This window comes from Eubalaena glacialis, chromosome 9 (genome assembly GCF_028564815.1).
Source record: "Eubalaena glacialis isolate mEubGla1 chromosome 9, mEubGla1.1.hap2.+ XY, whole genome shotgun sequence".
Taxonomy (NCBI): domain Eukaryota; kingdom Metazoa; phylum Chordata; class Mammalia; order Artiodactyla; family Balaenidae; genus Eubalaena; species Eubalaena glacialis.
The window spans coordinates 97,729,290-97,753,793 of NC_083724.1; the positions used below are offsets into that span (position 1 = coordinate 97,729,290).

Sequence of the window (24,504 nt, forward strand, 5' to 3'; positions counted from 1 at the left end):
AATGATGAATGATATAATATTGCATATACATATATATATCACATTTTCTTTAAACAATCATCTGAAGATAAATATTTATGGTGTTTCCATGTCTTGCCAACTGTGAATAATGCTGCAATAAACCTGGGAGTGCAGATATCTCTTTGTGATTCTGATTTTATTTCTTCCGGATATATACCCAGAAGTGGGATTGCTGGATCATATGGTAATTTTGTTTTTTTACTTTTGGGGGGAAACTCTATACTGTTTTCCACACTGTACCAATTTACATTCCCACCAGCAGTGTACACATGTTCACTTTTATCAAAATTCTTGCAACACTTGTTATTTTTTGTCTTTTTTTATAACAGCCATTCTAACAGATTCGAGGTGGTATCTCATTGTGCTTTTGATTTGCATTTCCTTGATGATTAGTGAAGTTGAGCATCTTTTCATATACCTGTTGGTCATTTGAATGTCTTCTTTTGAGAAATGTCTATTTAGGTCTTTTGCCCATGTTTTAATCAGGCTATTTATTTATCTATTTGCTATTAAGTTGCATGAGTTCCATATATATTTTAGATATTAACCCCTTATTGGATATATAATTTGAAAATATTTTCTCCCATTCAGTAGGTTGCTTTTTCATTTTGTTGATTATTTCCTTTGCTGTACAAAAGCTTTATATGCAATCTCACTTGTCTGATTTTGCTTTGTGGCCTGTGCTTTTGGTGTCATATCAAAAAAATATTTGTCCAGTCAGATTATTTCCCTGTTTTCTTTCAGTAGTTTTAGAGTTTCAGGTCTTATGTTTGAGAATTTCATCCACTTTGAGTGATGTCTGGTGCAAGACAAGGGTCCAATTTCATGGTCTGCATACAGATATCCTATTTTCTAAATACCATAACACACGTATCCTTCAGTGAGTGCCATTATTTTCCTAGAGCCTAGGATGTTGAATTAAATTATGTGGAATCCCAGGTCTTTGACATTGATTAGTGCAGAATTAATTAGAAGGTAAGAATAAGGGTCTATTTAATTCCTATGGTATAACTATCAACATAATGCAATAAATAATTCATCTCCTAAAATTTACTTTTATGATAATTTACTTTTATGCAAATCAAGGGACCAGACCTCAGAGTGCCATCATCAAATATTACTTCCAGTGTTGCATTTTTGGCAATGCATTTTAATTGGGATTTTCACAAACTGGTATGTATTTAGAAGATAATCAAGAAATATGACAAGTTCATCTTGGAATTTCAAACAAATGGAATTAGACATTTTTGTACAGATATAGAAGGCAGAACCAGAATCAAAGTATGGCTGAAATAGGCAGGCAGTTTTTGGCTTAATACAAGGACATAATTCCAAAATATGACAGCTATCCATAAATGGATTGGGCCTATTTAACATATCCTCTTCTCTGGCTATATTTAAGAACAGGATAGGGGACAACTGGCCTGAGGTATTGTTGGGGGAATTTCCTACTCACAATTCAAGGCTGGTGGCTTCTAAAATCCTGTCAGTTTCCTAGTGCAGACTAAAAAGCCTTCAGTCGAGGACAAGTAGCAGTAAAGTCCCTGATAGAAGGGGCAGTCTAGGTAGATGACCTGAGCTCAATAAAAGAATTTCTATGTTCTTTCAGGAAAAACTGATTTTGGACATCAATATGCTTTGGGAAGCAATGTCTGATCAGTGAGTGTAAATGAAGCTATAACTCAGTACACCAAGTGCTATGGACTGAAGCCCTGGAAGGGACCTAAGCCAATGGATACACTATAACAAATCAAACAAAAATCTTTAGGATTGTACAAGACCCATTTGAAACAACAACAATAATACAAGATGCAAATCAATAGTGAAATGACTGGACTTACTCCATTCTTCAATTAAGTCCACCTGGGTCTCTTTAATAAGGAGGAAGACATAAGTTCTTCAGAGTTTCAGTGTTTGTCTTCTTTCAAAGAGGCATCGAATGCTCAAACACCTAATAAAAAATATTCTCACTATATTTGTTCCCCAAATTCGTGGAGCAGGTCCTATCTGTCACATTAACTCTTTAACTAGCCAAGCCACTTTACTTTTGGAGCTTGGGTTGGCATCTGCAAAGTAGGATGTAATATCTCACAAGGTCCTTTCCAGCCAGTAATCATAACATTTATAAAGCCACAATTAGTGTTAGCTGATTTCTGCACTTTAGCACATCAGCGCTTTACCCAAACACGATCTGAGACTTTGAGTAATCAGTTCATATACACCGTGTTGGTACCATCAAGTAGTTCTGGATTGGAACAGGGACCTGTATGTTTCCTAAGACTGTCCTTCCCATGAATCCCACAGCCCAGGTAAGCTCTCTGTCAGCTTATTTATAGATTTTGAAGAGGAACAGAATATCGTAGTTATAGCATACGGCACTTCCCCAGTTCGGGATTCCAGATCCCGGGGCTCTGTATCCGTGTCAGAACGTGCCCATCCATATACTTGTTGGGGGCACCAAACCAAGACCAGAAGTGCAGTCACTAACAAAACCCTCAGCACCTGACACCCTCAGTTCGCCAGATCCGGTTCTGTCTCAGGAAAAAGAAACTACTCCTGGGGTCCTTGGGCGATGACGCATTTCCGGCGTGCTGCGGAGTCCTGACGCCAAGGAGGCCCCGGAAACGTGGAGGCGGGGCCTGAGGTGGGCGGGCGCTGCTGAGGCTTTGGGCGCAGGCGCCGAGCTTGTGGCGGGAGCTGAGATCCGGGGCGGGGCCTCCTGCCCCTAGCCGGCCTGTGGGGAAGCGGAGCGGGGCTACCTCGGCCGCTGGAGACGCTGTTGGCAGCTCTCTGAGTTGGGTTCTGTTAGTGGCTGTGGCTTGTGCCCGCTTTTAGCTGCTCTCCTCGCCTCGTTTCTTTTGCGGCTCCGGCCTCGGCAGCGCTCACAGGTCTCGGCGTCGCCGCCTCACCCGCAGGCCGCTTTGGGCCGCGGAGCCCATGAGAGCGCGGGCCCCGCCGCCGCATTTGCGGCGTAGCTGTAGTCCCGTAACCCCCGCAGCCGGCGCGGGCATGGCAGTGGCATGAACGCGGAATCTCCACTGGAGAGGGAGGAGAAGGCGGCGTCGGAGCCCGAGGCGGGAGCCATGCTGGAGAAGCGCGCGGGCGCGCGGGCCGCGAGCGGCAGCTCGGTGAGCGCGGGCTTGGAGTTCGGACGCTTTTCTCAGCCCGAAGCCCCAAGCCAGGGGAGGTTGGGCGGCGTCGCGGCCGGAGTCCGGGGACGCCTGATGCGGGGCTGGGGCCTGGGTCCCCTGGGGATGAGGATACACTGACCCTCCGCCTCGGCTCGAGGGGCTCTGGCTGTCCGAAAGCCTGTCCTTTTCCGTGTCAGCCAGCCGAATTCATCACTGCTAGGCTGTCCTAGCGCTGGTCATCGCTAGACAAAAATTTAGGCGACTTGGTTATTGTTTCAAAAGACGCCCGACGTGGGACCGTGAATATAAGTAATTTGGTTCTTTCAGAGCTCTCCATACACGTGACAGTGGATACTGTTTTCATGGTGCACTTTCTGGCTTGAGCCTACTTAGAAGATGTGTGGAGAACCTTTAGAACCGGCATTGGGCCCTGGACCGGGAAGTTGGCGGTGGAGGCTGGGCAGCGCCTTCCTGTTCCTTCTTGGTTCTCTAGGCGGTCACAGAAGCGGTTGGTGAGCAGGATTTCAGAGGAAGCTGCCTATCCCAGGGCCCGACTGAGGAGCGTATTCAGGCTAATCTCTTTTAACAGTTTCACGTGAGATTCAGATGGCTTCCGAAGCACTGGTTTAATTGGCCTGGATTCGGCAGAACAGGCTGTCAGTGGCGCTTAGGTGTCTGACGTTGGAACTCTAAGTATAGAGTGTCATTTCTCAAAGATATATTTTTTTCTTTTTTCTTTTTTGCTCTATTTAGGACAGGATATATAGAAACGGTACAATGAATAGAAACTAATGCCAAGGAGACTTTTTCCAAAGAAAATAGAAATTTTAGGAAAATTAAATTATATGCAGTCGGCTTCAGATTTAATTTGCTTTTAAAGAATGCTAAATGATGTTGAGGGCCCCTTCCTGCCCAAGTGACTTCTTATTTTTGAGAAAAAAAATTAGGAGTTCCTCATTTCAAAGATAAGATTTCTGGAAAGTGGGAAAGTGTTTTTGGTAGGAGGAGGGAAATTCTATAGAATTGGTTTTTCTCGTTTTGTTTTTGATTACATAAAAGGTAGACTTATCTTCCTGCCGACTAAGGGAAACGAAACTGCCAGCTCCTCCTCCTGTCTTTGAATTGATAGACCATAATTTACTGACCAGTGGCCAAGCTAGTAACCTGAGAGGTAGACTCCATCCTTTCCCATCCCTTCATCCAATATATTAATAAGTCTAGCTAAGTTTACCAGGTAAAGATTTTAGGTTTTTTATCCTTTCTGCGTTCCTGTGGTTCAGGTCCTTAGCATTTTTGACCTGGATTTTGACTATCTCTTGAGACCCTTGCTTACTTCATCATCAGGCTGCTCTCCACAGTATTGATTAGTGTAATCTAACATGTAAATATGATCATTACTGCTGTCCTTAAATATTTTCATTAGCTCTCTTTGGCTTATAGAATAAAAAAATAACCTGGCAGGTTGAAGCATTAAAGCATAGTGATTAGGTGAGCATGCTTGGAATCCCAGTTCCCACTTTTTATTACCTGTATAACTTTGGGCAAGTTATATAACCTCTCCAAATTAATGATAGTGTTTACCTCAGAGAATTGTGAGGGTTACTACAACCTGGCACCTAGTAAGTCCTCAATAAATATTAGCTGTTATTGTTATTATTTCTCAATATTTTAAGCATGAATGATTGGTCAGAATGTATAGGTGATCCTTGTCTGATAAAAAACATTCAGTTCTCTCCCATTTACGAATCTATACAGGAACTAGACCCCAACCTAAAAATTAAAGTCGCTGATTTTATGTGCTTAGAACAGGAATGTTTGAGGAATGTGTATTCAAAGAAACTGAGACGGTTTATTCCCTGATTGCTTTCCCTGTGAGTCTTGATGCTAATTTAGGCACAAATAGGTTCCTGTCCATTCTTTCCTTACCTCTTAGGGTGTGTCTAGTCAGTATTGATAAATTGCAGTGAATTCTGACAGTGAGTTTTGGTGCTTGCTCTACTTAGATGACTAGCATGGGTAGGTAGCAGGGTTCAGCCACTGGTGCTTTTTGTAATGTGTGTTGCCTGGGAAAGCAGTGAATGTCTTTAATCATATATGTTCGTGTCATATGCCAGTACCCCCAAATTATGCATCTTTCCTGTTTGCAGTTTCTTTCTAGTATTGCTTCCAGGTGCTACATTCTTTGTCCTCCAAGACTTGACTTCATTTTAATGTGTTGGAATTTCCTTATAGCTTGATTCTAGTATATTCATGGTTTCAGGTTCTTAGATGTTACTAATAATCACAAGCAAGACTGCCCACATACAGGGAATCGGCTGAAACTTTTTTCTACCTTGTTTGGCAAAGAGATGTATTGACCTGAATAATAGAAGGGAATCACATATTTATTCTAAGAGACCATTGCAATCTAGAAAAGGGAGTTGTGTGTAGTAAATAAGTTCTTGTTTTATTGTCCTTTCTTTGCTCTATCCCTCCCTAATTGTGCGTGTACATACACCTTGAAATGTTGTGTCAGAATTATTTGCATTATCATTGAATGCATATCCTTTTGGAATCATTTACCTTTGAGCATCTGAAGAGAATTAAGGATTTTCTGCAAAGAAAACACAACTGAGTTTAGCATACTGTGTATTTCAGAATGTTCATTGACTCCAAAAAGCCAGTACTTAGATACCAGTTAAGATCTCTGATGTAGGGCCTCTCAGGATCAATGCCATTCTGGTGACATTTGATGTGTTTTTAGTTGATTTTCCTCAGACCATTTTAGAGGGGCTCCTGTAAAGACTAATTTTGATTTATAAGGACAAGAATATTATATATTATATAGGCAAAATGGAAATAGTACTGAAGAGCAGCTTGTTACCCAAAACAAAGGCTAAAATGACTAGATATGTTTTGTTTGTAAAAAGGTGAAAGAGGGGACTTCCCTGGCGGTCCAGTGGTTAAGACTCCACGCTTCCACTGCAGCGGGGCACGGGTTCCATCCCTGGTCAGGGAACCAAGATCCCACATCCCACGGGTGGCACGGCCAAAAAAAAAAAAAAATGTGAAAGAGGACCTAGGGACATTTTAGAGGAATTTTTTTTTTTAATTAGCTTTCAATTCTTAACACTGTTAGGAATCAGTATGATCATTTTAGTAATAAAATAGTACTGGGACATTATCACAACCAAACTCTGTTAAGTAAATTATAGCAGATAAAAGGAGAAATGGAAAGCATTTGTGAGCAGTTGATCTATCGCAATTTATAAAAGTAAATGCATTGTGCTTTCATAGCAGAAACATTTATATTTCATATTAAGAAGTATGCAGATCTCTAGTCAACTTTCAAGCCTTTATCAGAACACAGACTTGTTGCTGCTGTTGTATTGTTCTTAGGCCTAGTATAGGCAGGATTTTGTAAAACCTGCTTCTTATGATATCTGAGCATCCTTTCGCACTGGTTTTCTTACTAGATTAGGTCTTTGAATACAGGGACTACACCTGTGTATCTTTTAATCTAAAATAGTCCTTTAATCTAAAATAGTCTAAAATAAATGTATGTTAGAGAAGTAAATTAGTCTAATTTAAACCAGTAATTATGCTTATCAATGAAATTAGCTTGTTGCTTTTATATAAGTTTTGGTTGGCCTTATAAAACAAATTGGAGAGTTCTGTTTTCTTTTATTCTCTGAAGAGTTTGTGTAAGATGGTAATACAGTTGTAGAACTTTATGGTTCTTCAGTTTTTTGGGCTAATGTAGTTCTAGAACAATGTAGATTTTCCGTTTGATTTTCTATTTTTTTCTGTCAATTTTAGTAAGTTGTATTTTGCTAGGAATTTGTCCATTTCATCTAAAATTTCAAATTAATTGGCATAAAGTTGTTCCTAACAGCCTGTTAGGCTCTTTTTAATTACTGTAGGATCTTTAGTCTATTTTTTTTTATTGCTGACATTGGTAATTTTTACCTTATCTTTAAAAAATATTCTTTAGGGTCTTCTGGATAAATATTCACAAATTTTTCAAGTGGCAGTAATTTCATGTCTTATTTCTGTATTATATGAACTATATCCAGGAAAATGTTCAGTAGTAATTATAAAAGTGCACGGCCTTCTCTGCGTAACAGGAATATATATATTTTTTCCACTGTCAAGGATGATGTTAGCTATACAGATGAGATAAACATGCTTTATTACACTATGGAAGCGTCTTTTTATTCCTCATTCTCCTTCTTGCTGGTGTTTTCTCTCTCCTTTCCCCCTTCTTTCTCTTTCCTTCCTTCCCTCTCTCCCTCCTTCTAGTTTAGTGTCTCATAGAATCTTCACAAGTGGTTTATGAAATCTGAGATGTGCCCTGGGGAAAGAGGTTGTAGCATAGCAAGGGCATTGTTATGTGAAAATTGGAAGAGAAATTTGTCCTTAATATCTGTAATCAATTATAACAAATAAGAGTTTCTAACCCTGGGAAAACATACCGTATTTGTGAAGTTTGGTCAATTTCCTATCTAGATGCCTGACTTTTTTATATGTAGCTTTGTATTTGCTTGTCTTTTAAAAACAGCCTTATTGAAATATAATTATAAAAACTATATATGTTTAGAGTGTACAGATTTGTGTTTTGACACTTGTGAAATCAGTACTGCAATCAAGATAGTGAACATATCCATCACCCCTAAAAGTTTCCTTGTGCCCATTTGTACATCCTCTATCCACCTCCACCTTCCCAGGCAAGCATTTATCTACTTTCTGTTACTATATATTAGTTTTAATTTTCTAAAGTTTTATATAAACGGACTCATACAGAATATATTCTTTTTGGTCTCGCTTTTTTCAACTCAGATAAATTATTTTGAGATTTATTCATGTTGTTGTATAAATCAGTAGTGCATTCCTTTTTGTTGCTGAGTAGTGTTCAGTTGTATGGATGTATCAGTTTGTTTATCCATTCATCCCTCGGTGAACATTTGGTTTATCACCAGTTTTTGGCGGTTACAAATAAAGCGGCGATGAGCATTCATGAACCAGTCTTTGTATGGAGTATACTTCATTTTCTTTTAGGTAAATACTTAGAAGTGGAATGGCTGGATCATATGGTAGGTGTATTGTTTAACTTTTTAAGAAACTGCCCAACTGTTTTTTAAATTTAAAAATTTTAATTTTACATTGGCACTAGCACTATGAGAGTTCATCTACATCCTCATCAACACTTGGTCAGTCAATTTTAGCCCTTCTAGTAGGTCTGTAGTGGTATCTTACTGTGCTTTTATTTTGCATCTCCCTATGGCTAATTATGTTCAACATCGTTCCATAAGCTTACTTGCCATTTGTATATCCTCTTGGTGAAGTGTCTGTTCACATCTTTTGCCTATTTATTTGTTGTTGTTGGGTCGTTTATTATCTTATAATTGAGTTTTAAGAGTTCTTTATATATTGGGGTTGCAAGTCTTTTATCAGATATATGTTTGCAAATATTTTCTTCTGAGCAGAAGTTTTAATGAAATTTAATTTTATCAATATGCTCTTTTAGGGATTGTGTTTTTGGTTTCATATCCAAGAAATCCTAACTCAGTATCACAATAATTTCCTTTTTTATTTTTAGAATTTTTAAAAATTTTACAATTAGGTTTATGACCCATTTTGAATTAATTTTTTATATGGGGCACAGTATCAATGGCAGTTCTTTTTTTGCATATGGTAACGAATTGTTGTTTCATCTGTTGAAAAGACTTATTCACTGAATTGCCTTTGCACCTTTGTCAAAATTCAGTTATCCATGTATGTGTTAGTCTATTCTGGATTCTTTATTTTGTTTCATTGATCTGTTTATCTTTACATCAGTACCATTCAGTCGCTATTACTGGAGATTCATAATAAGATTTGAAACGAATAGAGTTTGTCCTACAACCTTGTTCTTCTCTTTTAAAACTGTTTTGGCTATTCTGGGTCCTTTGCATTTTAGAATTATAGAATGAGCTTGTCAGTTTCTACAAAAAAGCCTGCTGTTATTTTCATTGGGATTTTGTTGATCCAGAAGATCAGTTTAGGAAGAATTGAAAACAATATAGTCTTCTGATCCATAAATGAGGTATTTCTCCATTTATTTTAGATCTTTAATTTCTTTCAACTGTGCTTTATAATTTTCAACAGGTCTTTTGTATCATTTGTCACATTTTCCCTATATCATACGTTCTAGGTGCTATTGAACATGTAATGTAAATGTAATATAAATGTAAATTATTAAGAAATTTTAAATTCACAACTGTTTGTTGCCAATATATAGAAATACAGTTGATTTAAGAAAAAATTTTAATTGTGATATAATATACAAAATTGTAAATTGTAACAAAATTTACAATTTAATTATTTTTATGTGTATAGTTCAGTAGTGTTAAGTATATTCACATTGTTGTGCAACCAATCTCCAGAACTTTTTCATCTTCTAAAACTGAAACTCTATATCCATTAAACAGCAACTTCCCATTTACTCCAGCTCCTGGTAACCACCATTCTGCCTTCAGTTTCTGAGTATTGACTACTCTAGATACCTCATATAAGTGGAGTCATATACACAATTTGTCGTTTTCTGACTGGCTTATTTCACTTAGCATAATGTCCTCAAGACATGTTGTCTTCAAGATTGTTGAAGGCAAGTGTGGCATGTGTCAGGATTTCCATTTTTTTTTAAATAAATAAATAAATTATTTATTTATTTATTTTTGGCTGCGTTGGGTCCTCATTGCTGTGCACGGGCTTTCTTTAGTTGCGGGAAGCGGGGGCTACTTTTCTTTGCGGCGCATGGCTTCTCATTACTGTGACTTCTCTTGTTGTGGAGCACGGGCTCTAGGCACGCGGTATTCAGTAGTTGTGGCACACAGGCTCTAGAGCGCAGACTCAGTAGTTGTGGCGCAAGGGCTTAGTTGCTCCGCGGCATGTGGGATCTTCTTGGACCAGGGCTTGAACCCATGTCCCCTGTGTTGGCAGGTGGATTCTTAACCACTGCACCACCAGGGAAGCCCTTTCCTTCCTTTAAGGCTGAATAATATTCCATTTTCTGTATATGCCACATTTTCTCTATTTATCTTTTAATGAGCACTTGGGTTGTTTCTGTCTTTTGGCTATTGTGAATAATGCCACTGAACATGAGTGTACAAACATTGGGTTGACCAAAATGTTAACATCTTATGGAGAAACCCGAACGAACTTTTTGGCCAACCCAATATTTCTTTGCGATCCAACTTTCAGTTCTTTTGCATATCTACCCAGAAGTGGAATTGCTAGATTATTGGATAATACTATTTTTAATTTTTTAAGGAACCATTATACTGTTTCCCATAGTGGCTGCACCATTTTACATTCCCACCAACAGTGCACAAGGGTTCTAGTTTCTCCACCTCCTCATCAACACTTGTCATTTTCTTTCTTCTTTTTTTTTTTACAATACAGAATACAGTTAACTTTTTTTTTTTAATAAATTTATTTATTTTATTTATTTATTTTTGACTGTGTTGGGTCTTCATTGCTGCACATGGGCCTTCTCCAATTGTGGCGAGCAGGGGCTACTCTTCACTGCAGTGTGCAGGCCTCTCACTGTGGTGGCCTCTCCTGTTGCGGAGCATGGGCTCTAGGCACGTGGGCTTCAGTAGTTGTGGCACACGGGCTTAGTTGCTCCGCGGCATGTGGGATCTTCCTGGACCAGCACTCGAACCTGTGTCCCCTGCATTGGCAGGAGGATTCTTAACCACTGCGCCACCAGGGAAGCCCAACACTTGTCATTTTTTGTTTTGTGTTGTTTTTGTTTTTGTTGTGGATAGTAGCCATCCTGATGTGTGTGAAGTGATATCTCATTTTGATTTTGCATTTTCCTAATGATTAGCATGTTGAACATCTTCTCATATGCTTGTTTGGCCATTTGTATATTTTCATTAGAGAAATGTATATTCAAGTCCTTTGCCCATTTTGAATTGGGTTATTTGGATTAACTCCTTATCAGATACATGCTTTGCAGATATTTTCTCCATAGGTTGCCTTTTCACTCTGTTGATTCTGTCCATTGATGCACAAGTTTTAAATTTTTATAAAGTCCAGTTTATCTATTTTTACTTTTGTTGCCTGTGTGTTTTGGTGTCATAGCCAAGAAATCATTGTCAAATCTAATGTTGTGAAGCTTTTCCCCTATGTTGTCATCTAAGAGTTTTAGAGTTTTAGGTCTTACGTTTAGGTCTATTTTTTTTCCCTGCTAATCTCAAACTCCTAATTTATCCCCCCCCATAGGTCTTTGGTTCATTTTAAAAGTTTGTAATTTCGTTGAAGCCTGATATCTGTTGTTTCTTTTGTTGCTCGTCATTTTGGAGTCGTGTCTAAGAATCCATTACTAAATCTAAGATTTACCTCTGTGTTCTCTTCTAGGAGTTTTATGGCTTTTAGCTTAGTTCATTCATCTGTTTTGAGTTAATTTTTGTGTGTGGTGTGAGGTAGGGTTCCACCTTCATTCTTTATATGTGGAAATTGAGTTGTCTTAGCACCATTTGTTGGAGAGACAGTTCTTTGCTCATTGATTGAATGGGTTTGGCACTGTTGGCAAAAATCAATTGGACATAGATATGGATCCATAGATATATGGATTTCTTTGTGGGCTTTCAATTTTATTCAGTTGGTATATATGGTAGACTCTCTCTTGCTTCTGTGTCGACAAGTTGCTGGTGTCTACTGGGTACTGTGATCCTTGAGTTGGGGGTTATGTGGGGGACAAAGGGAGTAGCTTTCAACCTTATCTTTTTCCAGTTGGCAGCAGATGACCTGATTGACAAAAGCCAGATGTCCTAGTTCATCTGAACTTTTCAGGTCATGTTGAGAAAGCAGGTGAAGGGGTTGGTGAAGATTGCCCTTTGCCCAGATACACACTATCCAGGCCAGACTTCTTAGTGTGGGTAAGGGACAGGTGGGTAAGTAAAGGTCTGTGCTTTACTTTGCCTGAGACTCCTATTACCACTTAACTCAGGTTGCTGCAGTCCAGGCTACCTACCATATGTATGTGCTGATTCTATTTGTGGAGAAATTCGGGCTCTCTAAGAAAGGCATTGTAAGTAATACAAGTGGCTAGTAGCACGTACTCCGGAGGTATGTGACTCCCTGGATGAAATACCAGCTTTGCCACTTACTAATCACATGAATCGGCAAGTACTTAAGCTCTGTGCATCTGAGTTTTGTCATCTGTAAAATGGGGATAATAATAGTTCCTATGTCAAAAGATTGTAGTGAGGATAAAATGATAGTAATGTGCTTTGATCAGGGCTTGGCATGGTGTCTATTGCTGCTGCTGTAAAAGGATAATTTTTGCCTGTGTGTATCTCAGAATCCTTTGTAATAGACTGTCCCTGACCTGTGTCATTGTCCTTCAGAGTGTTTATTTCCATTTTAAATTGTACATTTCATGAGGTGGGAGCCAGGATAGTTTCTTCTATTGCTGCCATTGTTCCCAGCATCTAACTGACATATAGTAGAGCTCAACAAATATGTGCTGAATGAATTGATCACTTGGAGTTGAATTTTTTTTTTTTTTTTTTGGGCTGCGCCACATAGCTTGCGGGATCTTAGTTCCCAGACCAGGGATTGAACCCGGGCCACGACAGTGAAAGCGCCAAGTCCTAACCACAGGACCACCAGGGAATGCCCTGGAGTTGAATATTTTTATTGTTAAAGAATGTTGATAGAAATAGGAATATTTACAAAAACAGTTCTTGGGATCTTAGTTTGCTTTAAGTTGGTTGGTAGTTGATAAATTAAGTTTGAAAACTTGAGTGAGGGAAAAGCAGTTCTTTTACAAATATTTAATGAATGCTTGGTCTATACAACATGATAGCCATGTCATTTATTCAACTATTTAATGTGAGACTGACAAATTTTTTATAATTTTTGCAGAAAAGTTATTTCATCTGGAGAAATAAGCAGTAAAATTGTTTTTCAGACTTGCATTCCAATATTATTAGGTAGGAGGAAGAAAAGCAAAGCCTTTAGGTATAGTCATTTGTTTGTTTTTTAAAACCATTTGTGTTCTCCTTGTGTTTATATTTAAAAGCTTTCTAATAAAAAATTTATTTTTGATGGAGCGTTTTACTAACCAGGTATATATGATATAAGCAGAAAGTACCATAAGTATAAATTATTAAAATATTGAGGGCTAATAGTGAAACATACTTTTCATACATGTCTTTTATAGTAATGCAGAGATGACTGACTGAACCTTGTGGCAGTACGTTCCAACTATGGAGTACCAATTTTCAATTAGAATATATTTTAAAATAATTTTTTTTTCTGTCCAGAAGTATGATGGAGCCAACAGTTTACATAGTTATAGACTTGGTTCCTTAAAATATCAAACTCAAATATTACATTTTAACATTGTGCATGACATAATAATGTATTTGATAAAGAGATTTATTATTGTACATAAGAAGTCCAGGAATAGTGTGCTTAGCTTAGCAGTTTAATATCACCAAGGACCTGGTGGGCTCATTACATTCATAAGCTTCACTCTTCCCAATGTGTTGGCTTTTGGTCTTTAGGGTTGATCCCTGTGGTCTCTTAAGTTCAAGTGCATTTTAACAACCCTTCATTTTTAGTCCTGCCACCCCACATTTACTGTTTTTGACATTGTATTTTACATCTTTTTGTTTTGCGTATCCCTTAACTGCTTATTGCAGACATAGATGATTTTGCTACTTCTTTCTTTAAACTTTCCCTACTAGCTTTATACATGGCTGATTTATTACCTTTACTGTGTATTTGCCTTTACCAATGAGATTTTTCCTTTTATAATTTTCATGTTTCTAGTTGTGGTCTTTTTTTTTTTTTCCGCTTAGAAAAGTTCCTTTTAACATTTCTTGTAAAGTTGGTTTGATGGTGCTGAACTCTTAGCTTGCTTGTCTGTGAAACTTTTGATCTCTCCATCAAATCTGAATGAAATTCTTTGTTGTAGGTTTACCCCTTTCATCACTTTAAATATCGTGTCCCTCCCTTCTGGTCTGCTGAGTTTATGCTGAAAAGTCAGCTGATAGTCATGGGAGTTCCCTTGAATGTAACTTGTTGCTTTTAATATTCTCTCTTTATCTTTTATTTTTGCCATTTTAATTACTGTTTATCTTGGTATGGTTCTCTTTGGGTTGATCCTGTTTGGGATGTCTGTGATTCCTGGACCTGGAGGCCTGTGTTTCCTTTCCCCAGTTAAGGAAATTTTCAGCTATTATGTCTTAAAATATGTTTTCTCTCTCTTCTCCTTCTGGGACCCCTATAATGCAAATGTAGTATGCTTGATGTTGTTCTAAAGGTCTCTTAGGCTGTCCTCCTTTCTTTTTACTTTTTTTCCTTTTGTCTGTTCTGCTGCAGTGATTTCTACTCTGTCTTCCAGCTTGCTGATCCATTCCCTTGTATCATTCAGTCTATTGTTGATTCCTTCTAGTGTATTTTTCATTTCACTTATTGTATTCTTCGTCTCTGTTTGGTTCTTCTTTATATTTGCTTGTTATACGTATTATATACACACAAAAGTTTAACTCTTTGTTAAACACGAGTTTTTAACTTTAATGGAGTCCAACATAACTTTTTCTTGCATGGATTGTGACAATAGTGTTGTGTATACAAACTCATCATGAAACTATGGGACCTAATTTTGGGGTCTATGATCTATTTTGAGTTACTTTTTTTTTAGTGTAGCAATATATGGATAACATAAAATTTATCATCTTAGACATTTTTAAGTGCATAGTTCAGTGGCATTTAAGTACATTAAAATTGTTGTGCAACCATTACCATTGTCCGTCTCCAGAACTTTTCATTATCCCAAACTGAATTCAGTACCCATTAAACTATAACTCCCCAATTCCCTCTCCTCCCAGCCCCTGGCAACCACCATCTACAGTCTATCTCTATGAATCTGACTACTCTAGATACCTCGTATAAATAGAATTATACAGCAACTGTCCTTTTATGACTGGCTTATTTCACTTAGCATATTGTCTTCAAGGTTTATCAGTGTTGTAACATGTCAGAATGTCCTGTCTTTTTTACTGCTGAAAACTATTCCATTGCATGCATATACCATATTTTGTTCATACATTCATCCACCAATGGACACTTGGGTGGCTTCTACCTTTTGGCTGTTGTGAATAATGCTGCTGTGAACATGGGTGTAGATACCTCTTGGAGACCCTGCATTCAATTCTTTTGGGTATATACCCAAAAGTAGAATTGCTGGATCTCTAGGTAATTCTATTTTTAATTTTTTTAGGAACCCCATACTGTTTTTCACAGTGGTTGTAGCATATTACATTCCCATTAATGGTGCACCAGGGTTCCAGTTTCTCTAAATCTTTGTCAACACTTGTTTTTTCTGGTTTTAATTTTTGTTTTTAGTCATGGCCATCCTAATGAGCACAAGTAATATCTCATTTTGCTTTTGATTTTCATTTCCCTAATGATTAGTGATGTTCAGCGTCTTTTCATGTATTTATTTGTTCTTTGCCCAATTTTTTTTTTTTGTCCTTGAGTTGTAGGACTTTTTTTTTTAGTATACTCTGGATGTTAATTTCTTATCAGATGTGTGATTTGCAAGTGTTTTCTCCTATGGGTTGTCTTTTCACTCTGTTGGTAATGTCCTTTTTTTTTTAATAGCTTATTTATTTATTTATTTATTTATTTATTTATTTATTTATTTTGGCTGTGTTGGGTCTTCGTTTCTGTGTGAGGGCTTTCTCTAGTTGCGGCGAGCGAGGGCCACTCTTCATCGCGGTGCGCGGGCCTCACTGTCGCGGCCTCTCTTGTTGCGGAGCACAGGCTCCAGATGCGCAGGCTCAGTAGTTGTGGCTCACGGGCTCAGTTGCTCCGTGGCATGTGGGATCTTCCCAGACCAGGGCGCGAACCCGTGTCCCCTGCATTGGCAGACAGATTCTCAACCACTGCGCCACCAGGGAAGCCCCTTGGTAATGTCCTTTGATGCAAAAAAGCTTTCTATTTTGATCAAGTCCAGTTTATCTATTTTTTTCTTTTGTTGCTTTTTCTTTTGGTGTTATATCCAAGAAATCGTTGCCAAGTCCAGTGTCATGAAGCTTTTCCCCTATGTTGTCATCTAAGAGTTTTATAGTTTTAGCTCTTATGTTCAGGGCTTTAATCCATTGTGAGTTAATTTTTTGTGCATGATGTAAGGTAGAAAAAAGGTCTATTTTATTCTTTTGCATGTGAATATCCACCTTCCCCAGCACGTTTGTTGAAGAGACTGTCCTTTCTCCATTAAATGGTCTTAGCACCCTTGTTGCAAATGATTTGACCATTATGCAGGTGTTTATTTCTGGATTCTATTATACTCCTTAGGTCTATATGTGTGTCTTTGTGCCAGTATCACACTGTTTTGATTAGCTTTGTAGTATGTTTTGAAATCAGGAAGTGTGAGAACTACAGTTTTGTTCTTCTTTTTCAAGATTGTTTTGGCTATTCAGGATTCCTTGAGATTCCATGTAAGATCATGACATGCTCAAACAAATAATTTTACTCCTTCCTTTCCAGTTTGGATGTCTTTTATTTCTTTTTTTCCTTAATTACTCTGGTTAGAACTTCCACTACTGTGTTGAATAGAAACTGAAAGCGGGCATCTTTTTCTTCTTCCTGGTCTTAGAGGAAAAGTTTTTTCAGCCATTGACTCTTTTGACGTTAGGTGTGGATTTTTCATATGTGGCCTTTATTATACTGAGATAAGATAATTTCCTTCAATGCTAGTTTTTTGGAATTTTTTTTTATCATAAAAGGGTGTTAATTTTCTCAAATGCTTTTTCTGCATCAGTTGAGATGGAGCATGTGGGGTTTTTCCCCCCTTCATTTTAATGTGGTGTATTCCACTGGTTGATTTTATATGTGAACTATTCTTAACATTCCACGAATAAATCTCACTTGGTCATGGTGTATAACCCTTTTCATGTGCTGCTGCATTTGGTTTGCTGGCGTACTGTTAAGAACTGTTGCATCAACAGCATAAGGAAAATTAGTCTCTAGTTGTCTTTTCTGGTAGGGTCTTTGTCTGGCTTTATACAGGTAATGCTGTTTTCATAGAGAATGTTGATAAAATGTGGTCAGTTGTGAGAAGAGTTTGAGAGGGATTGGTGTTCTTTAAATGTTTGGTTTAAAGTGAAGCCATCAGGTTCAGGGCTTTTCTTTGTCAGGAGGTTTTTGATCACTGATTCAGTCTCTTTATTAGTTCTAGGTTTATTCATATGTTCTGCTTCTTTATGATTCAGCCTTAGTAGATTTCTAGGAATTTGTCTCTTTCATCCAATTAATCCAATTTGTTGGCTTAACATGTCCAAGTACTGCCTTATAACCTTTCTTTCATTTCTGATTTTAGCAATTTAAGTCTTCCTCAGTTTTTCTTGGTTTTCCAAAGATTTGTTAATTTTTTCAAATTTCATAAATATCAGCTTGATTTTGTTGATTTTCTGTGTTGCTTTTCTGTATTGCATTTATTTCTGCTTTAATCTACTATTTCTTTCCTTTTTCTTGCTTTGTGTTTAGTTTGCTCTTTTCTAGTTTCTTACAGGGAAAAGTTAGATTGTTGATATCAGATCTTCTGTTATAATTAGGCATTTACAGCTGTAGGTTTCCCTCTAAGCACTGCTTTAGCTGCATTTAACAAGCTTTGATATGCTGTGTTTTCCTTTTCCTTCATCTGAAAGTTTTGTAACTTTTCGTGTGACTTCTTTTTTGACACATGGCTATTTAGGAGTATGTTGAATAATGTTCATATTTATGAATTTTCCAAATTTTCTTATGTTACTGATTCCTAGCTGCATTGTGTTCAAGAACACAGTGTGATTTTTAATTCTTTTAAGTTTATTCAGACTTGTTTTTCGGTCTTTCCATGTACATGTGAGAAGAATGTTTGTTTTGCTGTAGTTGGATGGAGTGCTCAATGTCTGTTACATCTAGTTAGTGTACAGTGTTACTGAAATCTTCTATTTCCTTGTTGATCTTATCTATTGGAAAAGGGTATTGAAGTCTCCAACTACTGTTGAATTGTCTGTGCCTTTTATTTTTTTTAACATCTTTATTGGAGTATAATTGTTTTACAATGCTGTGTTAGTTTCTGCTGTATAACAAATAAATCAGCTACATGTATACATATATCCCAATATCCCCTCCCTTTTGCGCCTCCCTCCCATCCTCCTTATCCCACCCCTCTGGGTGGTCACAAAGCACTGAGCTGATCTCCCTGTGCTATGCATAGCGCATAGTTTTTTAAGGAACCTCCATACTGTTCTCCATAGTGTCTGTATTAATTTACATTCCCATCAACAGTGCAAGAGGGATCCCTTTTCTCCACACCCTCTCCAGCATTTATTGTTTGTACATTTTATGATGATGGCCATTCTGACCAGTGTGAGGTGATACCTCATTGTGGTTTTGATTTGCATTTCTCTAATGATTAGTGATGCTGAGCATCCATTCATGTGTTTGTTGGCAATCTGTATATCTTTGGAGAAATGTCTCTTTAGGTGTTCTGCCCATTTTTGGATTGGGTTGTTTGTTTTTTAGATATTGAGCTGCTTGTACATTTTGGAGATTAATCCTTTGTCAGTTGCTTCATTTGCAAATATTTTCTCCCATTCTGAGGGTTGTCTTTTTGTCTTGTTTATGGTTTCCTTTGCTGTGCAAAGGCTTTTAAGTTTTCTTAGGTCCCATTTGTTTGTTTTTATTTCCATTACTCTAGGAGGTGGGTCAAAAAGGATCTTCTGTGATTTATGTCCTAGAGTATTCTGTCTATGTTTTCCTCTAAGAGTTTTATAGCGTCTGGCTTTATATTTAGGTCTTTGATCCATGTTGAGTTTATTTTTGTGTATGCTGTTAGGAAGTGTTCAAATTTCATTCTTTTCCATGTAGTTGTCCACTTTTCTCAGCACCACTTATTGAAGAGACTGTCTTTTCTCCATTGCATATTCTTGCCTCCTTTGTCAAAGCTAAGGTGACCATGTGTGCATGGGTTTATCTCTGGGCTTTCTATCCTGTTCCATTGATCTGTATTTCTCTGTTTGTACCAGTACCATGCTGTCTTGATTACTGTAGTTTTGTAGCATAGTTTGAAGTCAGGGAGCCTGATTCCTCCAGCTCTGTTTTTCTTAAGATTGCATTAGCTCTTTGGGGTCTTTTCTGTTTCCATACAAATTGTGAAATTTTTTGTTCTAGTTCTGTAAAAATGCCATTTTTAGTTTGATAGGGATTGCATTGAATCTGTAGATTGCTTTGGGTAGTATAGTCATTTTCACAGTGTTGATTCTTCCAATCTAAAAACATGGTGTATCTCTCCATCTGTTTGTATCATCTTTAATTTCTTTCATCAGTGTCTTATAGTTCTCTGCATACAGGTCTTTTGTCTGCTTAGGTAGGTATATTCCTAGGTATTTTATTCTTTTTGTTGCAGTGATAATGGGAGTGTTTCCTTAATTTCTCTTTCAGATTTTTTGTCATTAGTGTATAGGAATGCAAGAGATTTCTGTGCATTAATATTGTATTCTGCTACTCTACCAAATTCACTGATTAGCTCTAGTAGTTTTCTGGTAGCATCTTTAGGATTCTCTATGTATAGTGTCATGTCATCTGCAAACAGTGACAGTTCTACTTCTTCTTTTCCGATTTGGATTCCTTTTATTCTTTTTCTTCTCTGATTGCTGTGGCTAAAACTTCCAAAACAATGTTGAATAATAGTGGTGTGAGTGGACAACCTTGTCTTGTTCCTGATCTTAGAGGAAATGGTTTCAGTTTTTCACCTTGGAGAATGATGTTGGCTGTGGGTTTGTCATATATGGCCTTTATTATGTTGAGGTAGGTTCTCCCTATGCCTACTTTCTGGAGAGTTTTTATCATAAGTGGGTATTGAATTTTGTTTAAAGCTTTTTCTGCATCTATTGAGATGATCGTATGGTTTTTCTCATTACATTGATTGATTTGCGTATGTTGAAAAATCCTTGCATTCCTGGGATAAACCCCGATTGATCATGGTGTATGATCCTTTTAATGTGCTGCTGGATTCTCTTTGCTAGTATTTTGTTGAGGATTTTTGCATCTATGTTCATCAGTGATATTGGTCTGTAGTTTTCTTTCTTTGTGACATCTTTGTCTGGTTTTGGTATCAGGGTGATGGTGGCCTCATAGAATAAGTTTGGGAGTGCTCCTCCCTCTGCAGCATTTTGGAAGAGTTTGAGAAGGTTTGGTGTTAGCTATTCTCTAAATGTTTAATAGAATTTGCCTGTGAAGCCATCTGATCCTGGGCTTTTGTTTGTTGGAAGATTTTTAATCACAGTTTCAATTTCAGTGCTTGTGATTGGTCTGTTTATACTTTCTATTTCTTCCTGGTTCAGTCTTGGAAGGTTGTGCTTTTCTAAGAAGTTGTCGATTTTTGTCCATTTCATTGGCCTATAGTTGCTTGTAGTAATCTCTCATGATCCTTTGTATTTCTGCAGTGTCACTTCTCCTTTTTCATTTCTAATTCTGTTGATTTGATTCTTCTCCCTTTTTTTCTTGATGAGTCTGGCTAATGGTTTAACAATTTTGCTTATCTTCTCAAAGAACTAGCATTTAGTTTTATTGATCTTTGGTATCATTTCCTTCATTTCTTTTTCATTTATTTCTGATCTGATATTTATGATTTCTTTCCTTCTGCTAACTTTGGGTTTGGTTTGTTCTTCTTTCTCTAATTGCTTTAGGTGTAAGGTTAGGTTGTTTATTTGAGATGTTTTTTGTTTCTTGAGGTAGGATTGTATTGCTATAAACTTCCCTCTTAGAACTGCTTTTGCTGCATCGCATAGGTTTTGGGTCATCGTGTTTTCATTGTCATTTGTTTCTAGGTATCTTTTGATTTCTTCTTTGATTTTTTTCAGTGATCTCTTGGTTACTTAGTACGAATTGTTTAACCTCCATGTGTTTGTATTTTTTACAGTTTTTTTTCCCTGTAATTGATATCTAGTCTCATAATTTTGTGGTCAGAAAATATACTTGATACGATTTCAATTTTCTTAAGTTTACCAAGGCTTGATTTGTGACCCAAGATATGATCTATTCTGGAGAATGTTCCATGAGCACTTGAGAAGAAAGTGTATTTTGTTGCTTTGGGATGGAATATCCTATAAATATCAATTAAGTTCATCTTGTATAACATGTCATTTAAAGTTTGTGTTTCCTTATTAATTTTTTTGGATGATCTGTCCATTGGTGAAAGTGGGGTGTTAAAGTACCCTACTATTATTGTGTTGCTGTCCATTTCCCCTTTAATGGCTGTTAGCATTTTCCTTATGTATTGTGGTGCTCCTATGTTGGGTGCATAAATATTTACAATCGTTATATCTCCCTATTGGATTGACCCCTTGATTATTATGTAGTGTCCTTCTTTGTTTCTTGTAATAATCTTTATTTTAAAGTCTATTTTGTCTGATATGAGAATTGCTACTCCAGCTTTCTTTGATTTCCATTTGCATGGAATATCTTTTTCCATCCCCTCACTTTTAGTCTGTATGTGTCTGTAGGTCTGAAGTGGATCTCTTGTAGACAGCATATATACGGGTCTTGTTTTTGTATCCATTGAGCTAGTCTGTGTCTTTCGGTTGGAGCATTTAATCCATTTACTTTTAAGGTAATTATCGATAATGTGTGTTCCTATTACCATTTTCTTAATTGTTTTGGGTTTGTTTTTGTAGTTCTTTTCCTTCGTGTTTCCTGTCTAGAGAAAAGAAGTTCCTTTAACATTTGCTGTAAAGCTGGTTTGGTGGTGCTGAATTCTCTTAGTTTTTGCTTGTCTGTAAAGGTTTTAATTTCTCTGTCGAATCTGAATGAGACCCTTGCTGGGTAGAGTAATCTTAGTTGTAGGTTTTTCCCTTTCATCACTTTAAATATGTCCTGCCACTCCTTTCTGGCTTGCAGAGTTCCTGCTGAAAGATCAGCTGTTAACCTTATGGAGATTCCCTTGTATGTAATTTGTTGCTTTTCCCTTGCTGCTTTTAATATTTTTTGTTTGTATTTAATTTTTGATAGTTTGATTAATATGTGTCTTAGTGTGTTTCCCCTTGGATTTTTCCTGTATGGGATTCTCTGTGCTTCCTGGACTTGACTATTTCCTTTCCCATGTTAGGGAAATTTTCAAGTATTATCTTTTCAAATATTTTCTCAGACCATTTATTTTTCTTTTCTTTCTCTTCGGGTACCCCTATAATTCGAATGTTGGTGTCCCCGGAGGTCTCTGAGGCTGTCCTCAATTCTTTTCCTTCTTTATTCTACTCTGCGGCAGTTATTTCCACTATTGTATCTTCCAGATCACTTATCCATTTTTCTGCCTCAGTTATTCTGCTATTGATTCCTTCTAGAGAATTTTTCATTTCATTTATTGTGTTCATCATTGGTTGTTTGCTCTTTAGTTCTTCTAGGACCTTGTTAAACGTTTCTTGTATTTTCTCCATTGTATTTCCAAGATTTTGGATCATTTTTACTGTCATTACTCTGAATTCTTATTCAGGTAGACTGCCTATTTCCTCTTAATTTATTTGGTCTGGTGGCTTTTTACCTTGCTTCTTCACCTGCTGCATATTTCTCTGTCTTCTCATTTTGTTTAACTTACTGTGTTTGGGGTTTCCTTTTTGCAGGCTGCAGGTTCGTAGTTCCCGTTGTTATTTGTGTCTGCCCCCAGTGGGTGAGGTTGGTTCAGTGGCTTGTGTAGGCTTCCTGGTGGAGGGGACTGGTGCCTGTGTTCTGGTGGGTGGGACTGGATATTGTCTTTCTGGTGGGCAGGGCTGTGTCTGGTGGTCTGTTTTGGGGTGTCTGTGAACTTCTTACGATTTTAGGCAGCCTTTCTGCTAATGGGTGGGGTTGTGTTCCTGTCTTGCTAGTTGTTTGGCATGGGGCATCAAGCACTGGGGCTTGCTGGCCATTGGGTGAAGCTGGGTCTTAGTATTGAGACAGAGATCTCTAGGAGAGCTCTCACAAGTTGATATTACATGAGGCCAGGAGGTCGCTGGTGGTCCAATGTCCTGAACTCGGCCTCCCACCTTGGAGGCTCAGGCCTGACACCTGGCCGGAGCACCAGGACCTGTCAACCACACGGTACTCTTGTTTCCAACAGACCCTGCAGGCAGAGATCCAGGAGACTGACTGATGTGGTAGGAATTCTCACCTTCTTCTGGCTTCTGTCCGGTGTCCCAGCATGTCTTACTGCAACAGCTTTGGGGCATGTAGTGTCCAGCCACTAAAGTTGCATCCCATTGTCATCCCAGCTGTTTGGTAGGAAGAAATTGCCCTCTACCCTTCTAGGTTCTTCTGGCTGGTCAAAATGGCTGAAACTCCCACCTTAAATACCATCTTCTACTAAAGATAAAAGAGGGTGTATCTTTTATTTTTAAAGGGTATGGGTGCCAGTGGATGAGAGAGAATGATTTAATGTTGCACAATATAAATATCTTTGATATTGATTGTAAACAGGTCCTATAAATAAATACGAAAGATTACATACACTCTTTATGAAAAAAATGTGCAAAGAATGAACAATTCATAGAAAAATAAATATGAATTCCTAATAATTATAGGAAAGAAGCTCAACTTCACTTGTAATCAGAGAAATACAAAATAAAATGATAATCATTTTAAAAATCTAACAAAAATTTAAAAATTATTTGTAGTCTTAGAATATGGGGAAACAGGTATTTTCAGACAATGTTAATGAGACAGGTTCTTTTTAAAATTTTTGGTAACTTTTAAAAAGTTTTGGTTTTTTTTTTTTACTTATATTCAGTTATGAATACACTCATATATTCATCACCCTACTCCACCAGTTGAAACACAGTCTTATTTCATCTGCATTTTGTGTAAACTGGTCCTTAAGTATCAGCTGAGTTGAATCCAAGCTTTTGTTTCTTTTATTTTGGCAAGAAGAATTTATAAGTGGTGTTATTTCTTGTTGTAGCACATCATGCAAGAAATAATCTTTGACTCTCTTAGTGATGTTATGAATGATTAGGTTTCAGGTGTTAGTCTGATTATTCCTTCATGAAGTACCTTGTTCACTTTTACCTAATGACTTTAACGGCCATTAATGGTTATTGCCTAGATTTACTATTTAAATGAGCTTATTACAAAGTGTGAGGATTATATGTTAATCATTCCTTCTTCATTCATTATTGAAATTCTTAAAAAGGAGAACTTTAGCTAATCAGTATTTGGTTACCCTGAGATATGGAAAAGCAGAATAAGTGCTTCTCTCTCTCTCTCTTTTTTTTTTTACTCCACATTTACCAGTTTTCAGAATAATGGCTTAGTTTTCTAGCATCCACCAAAGATTGATGGACTTACAAATTTGAAT

The 24,504-nt window shown here is 37.4% G+C and overlaps 1 protein-coding gene across 1 annotated transcript in view; it reads left to right on the forward strand.

Moving 5' to 3' along the window:
* Positions 1–2,724: 2,724 nt before the first annotated feature.
* Positions 2,725–24,504, forward strand: part of MFSD14B (major facilitator superfamily domain containing 14B) — a 79,178-nt gene continuing 57,398 nt past the window's right edge. The window contains exon 1 of the mRNA XM_061199324.1: positions 2,725–3,149. Coding sequence (XP_061055307.1) covers positions 3,042–3,149 — 108 coding nt within the window. The 5' untranslated portion in view covers positions 2,725–3,041. The remainder of the gene's footprint in view (positions 3,150–24,504) is intronic.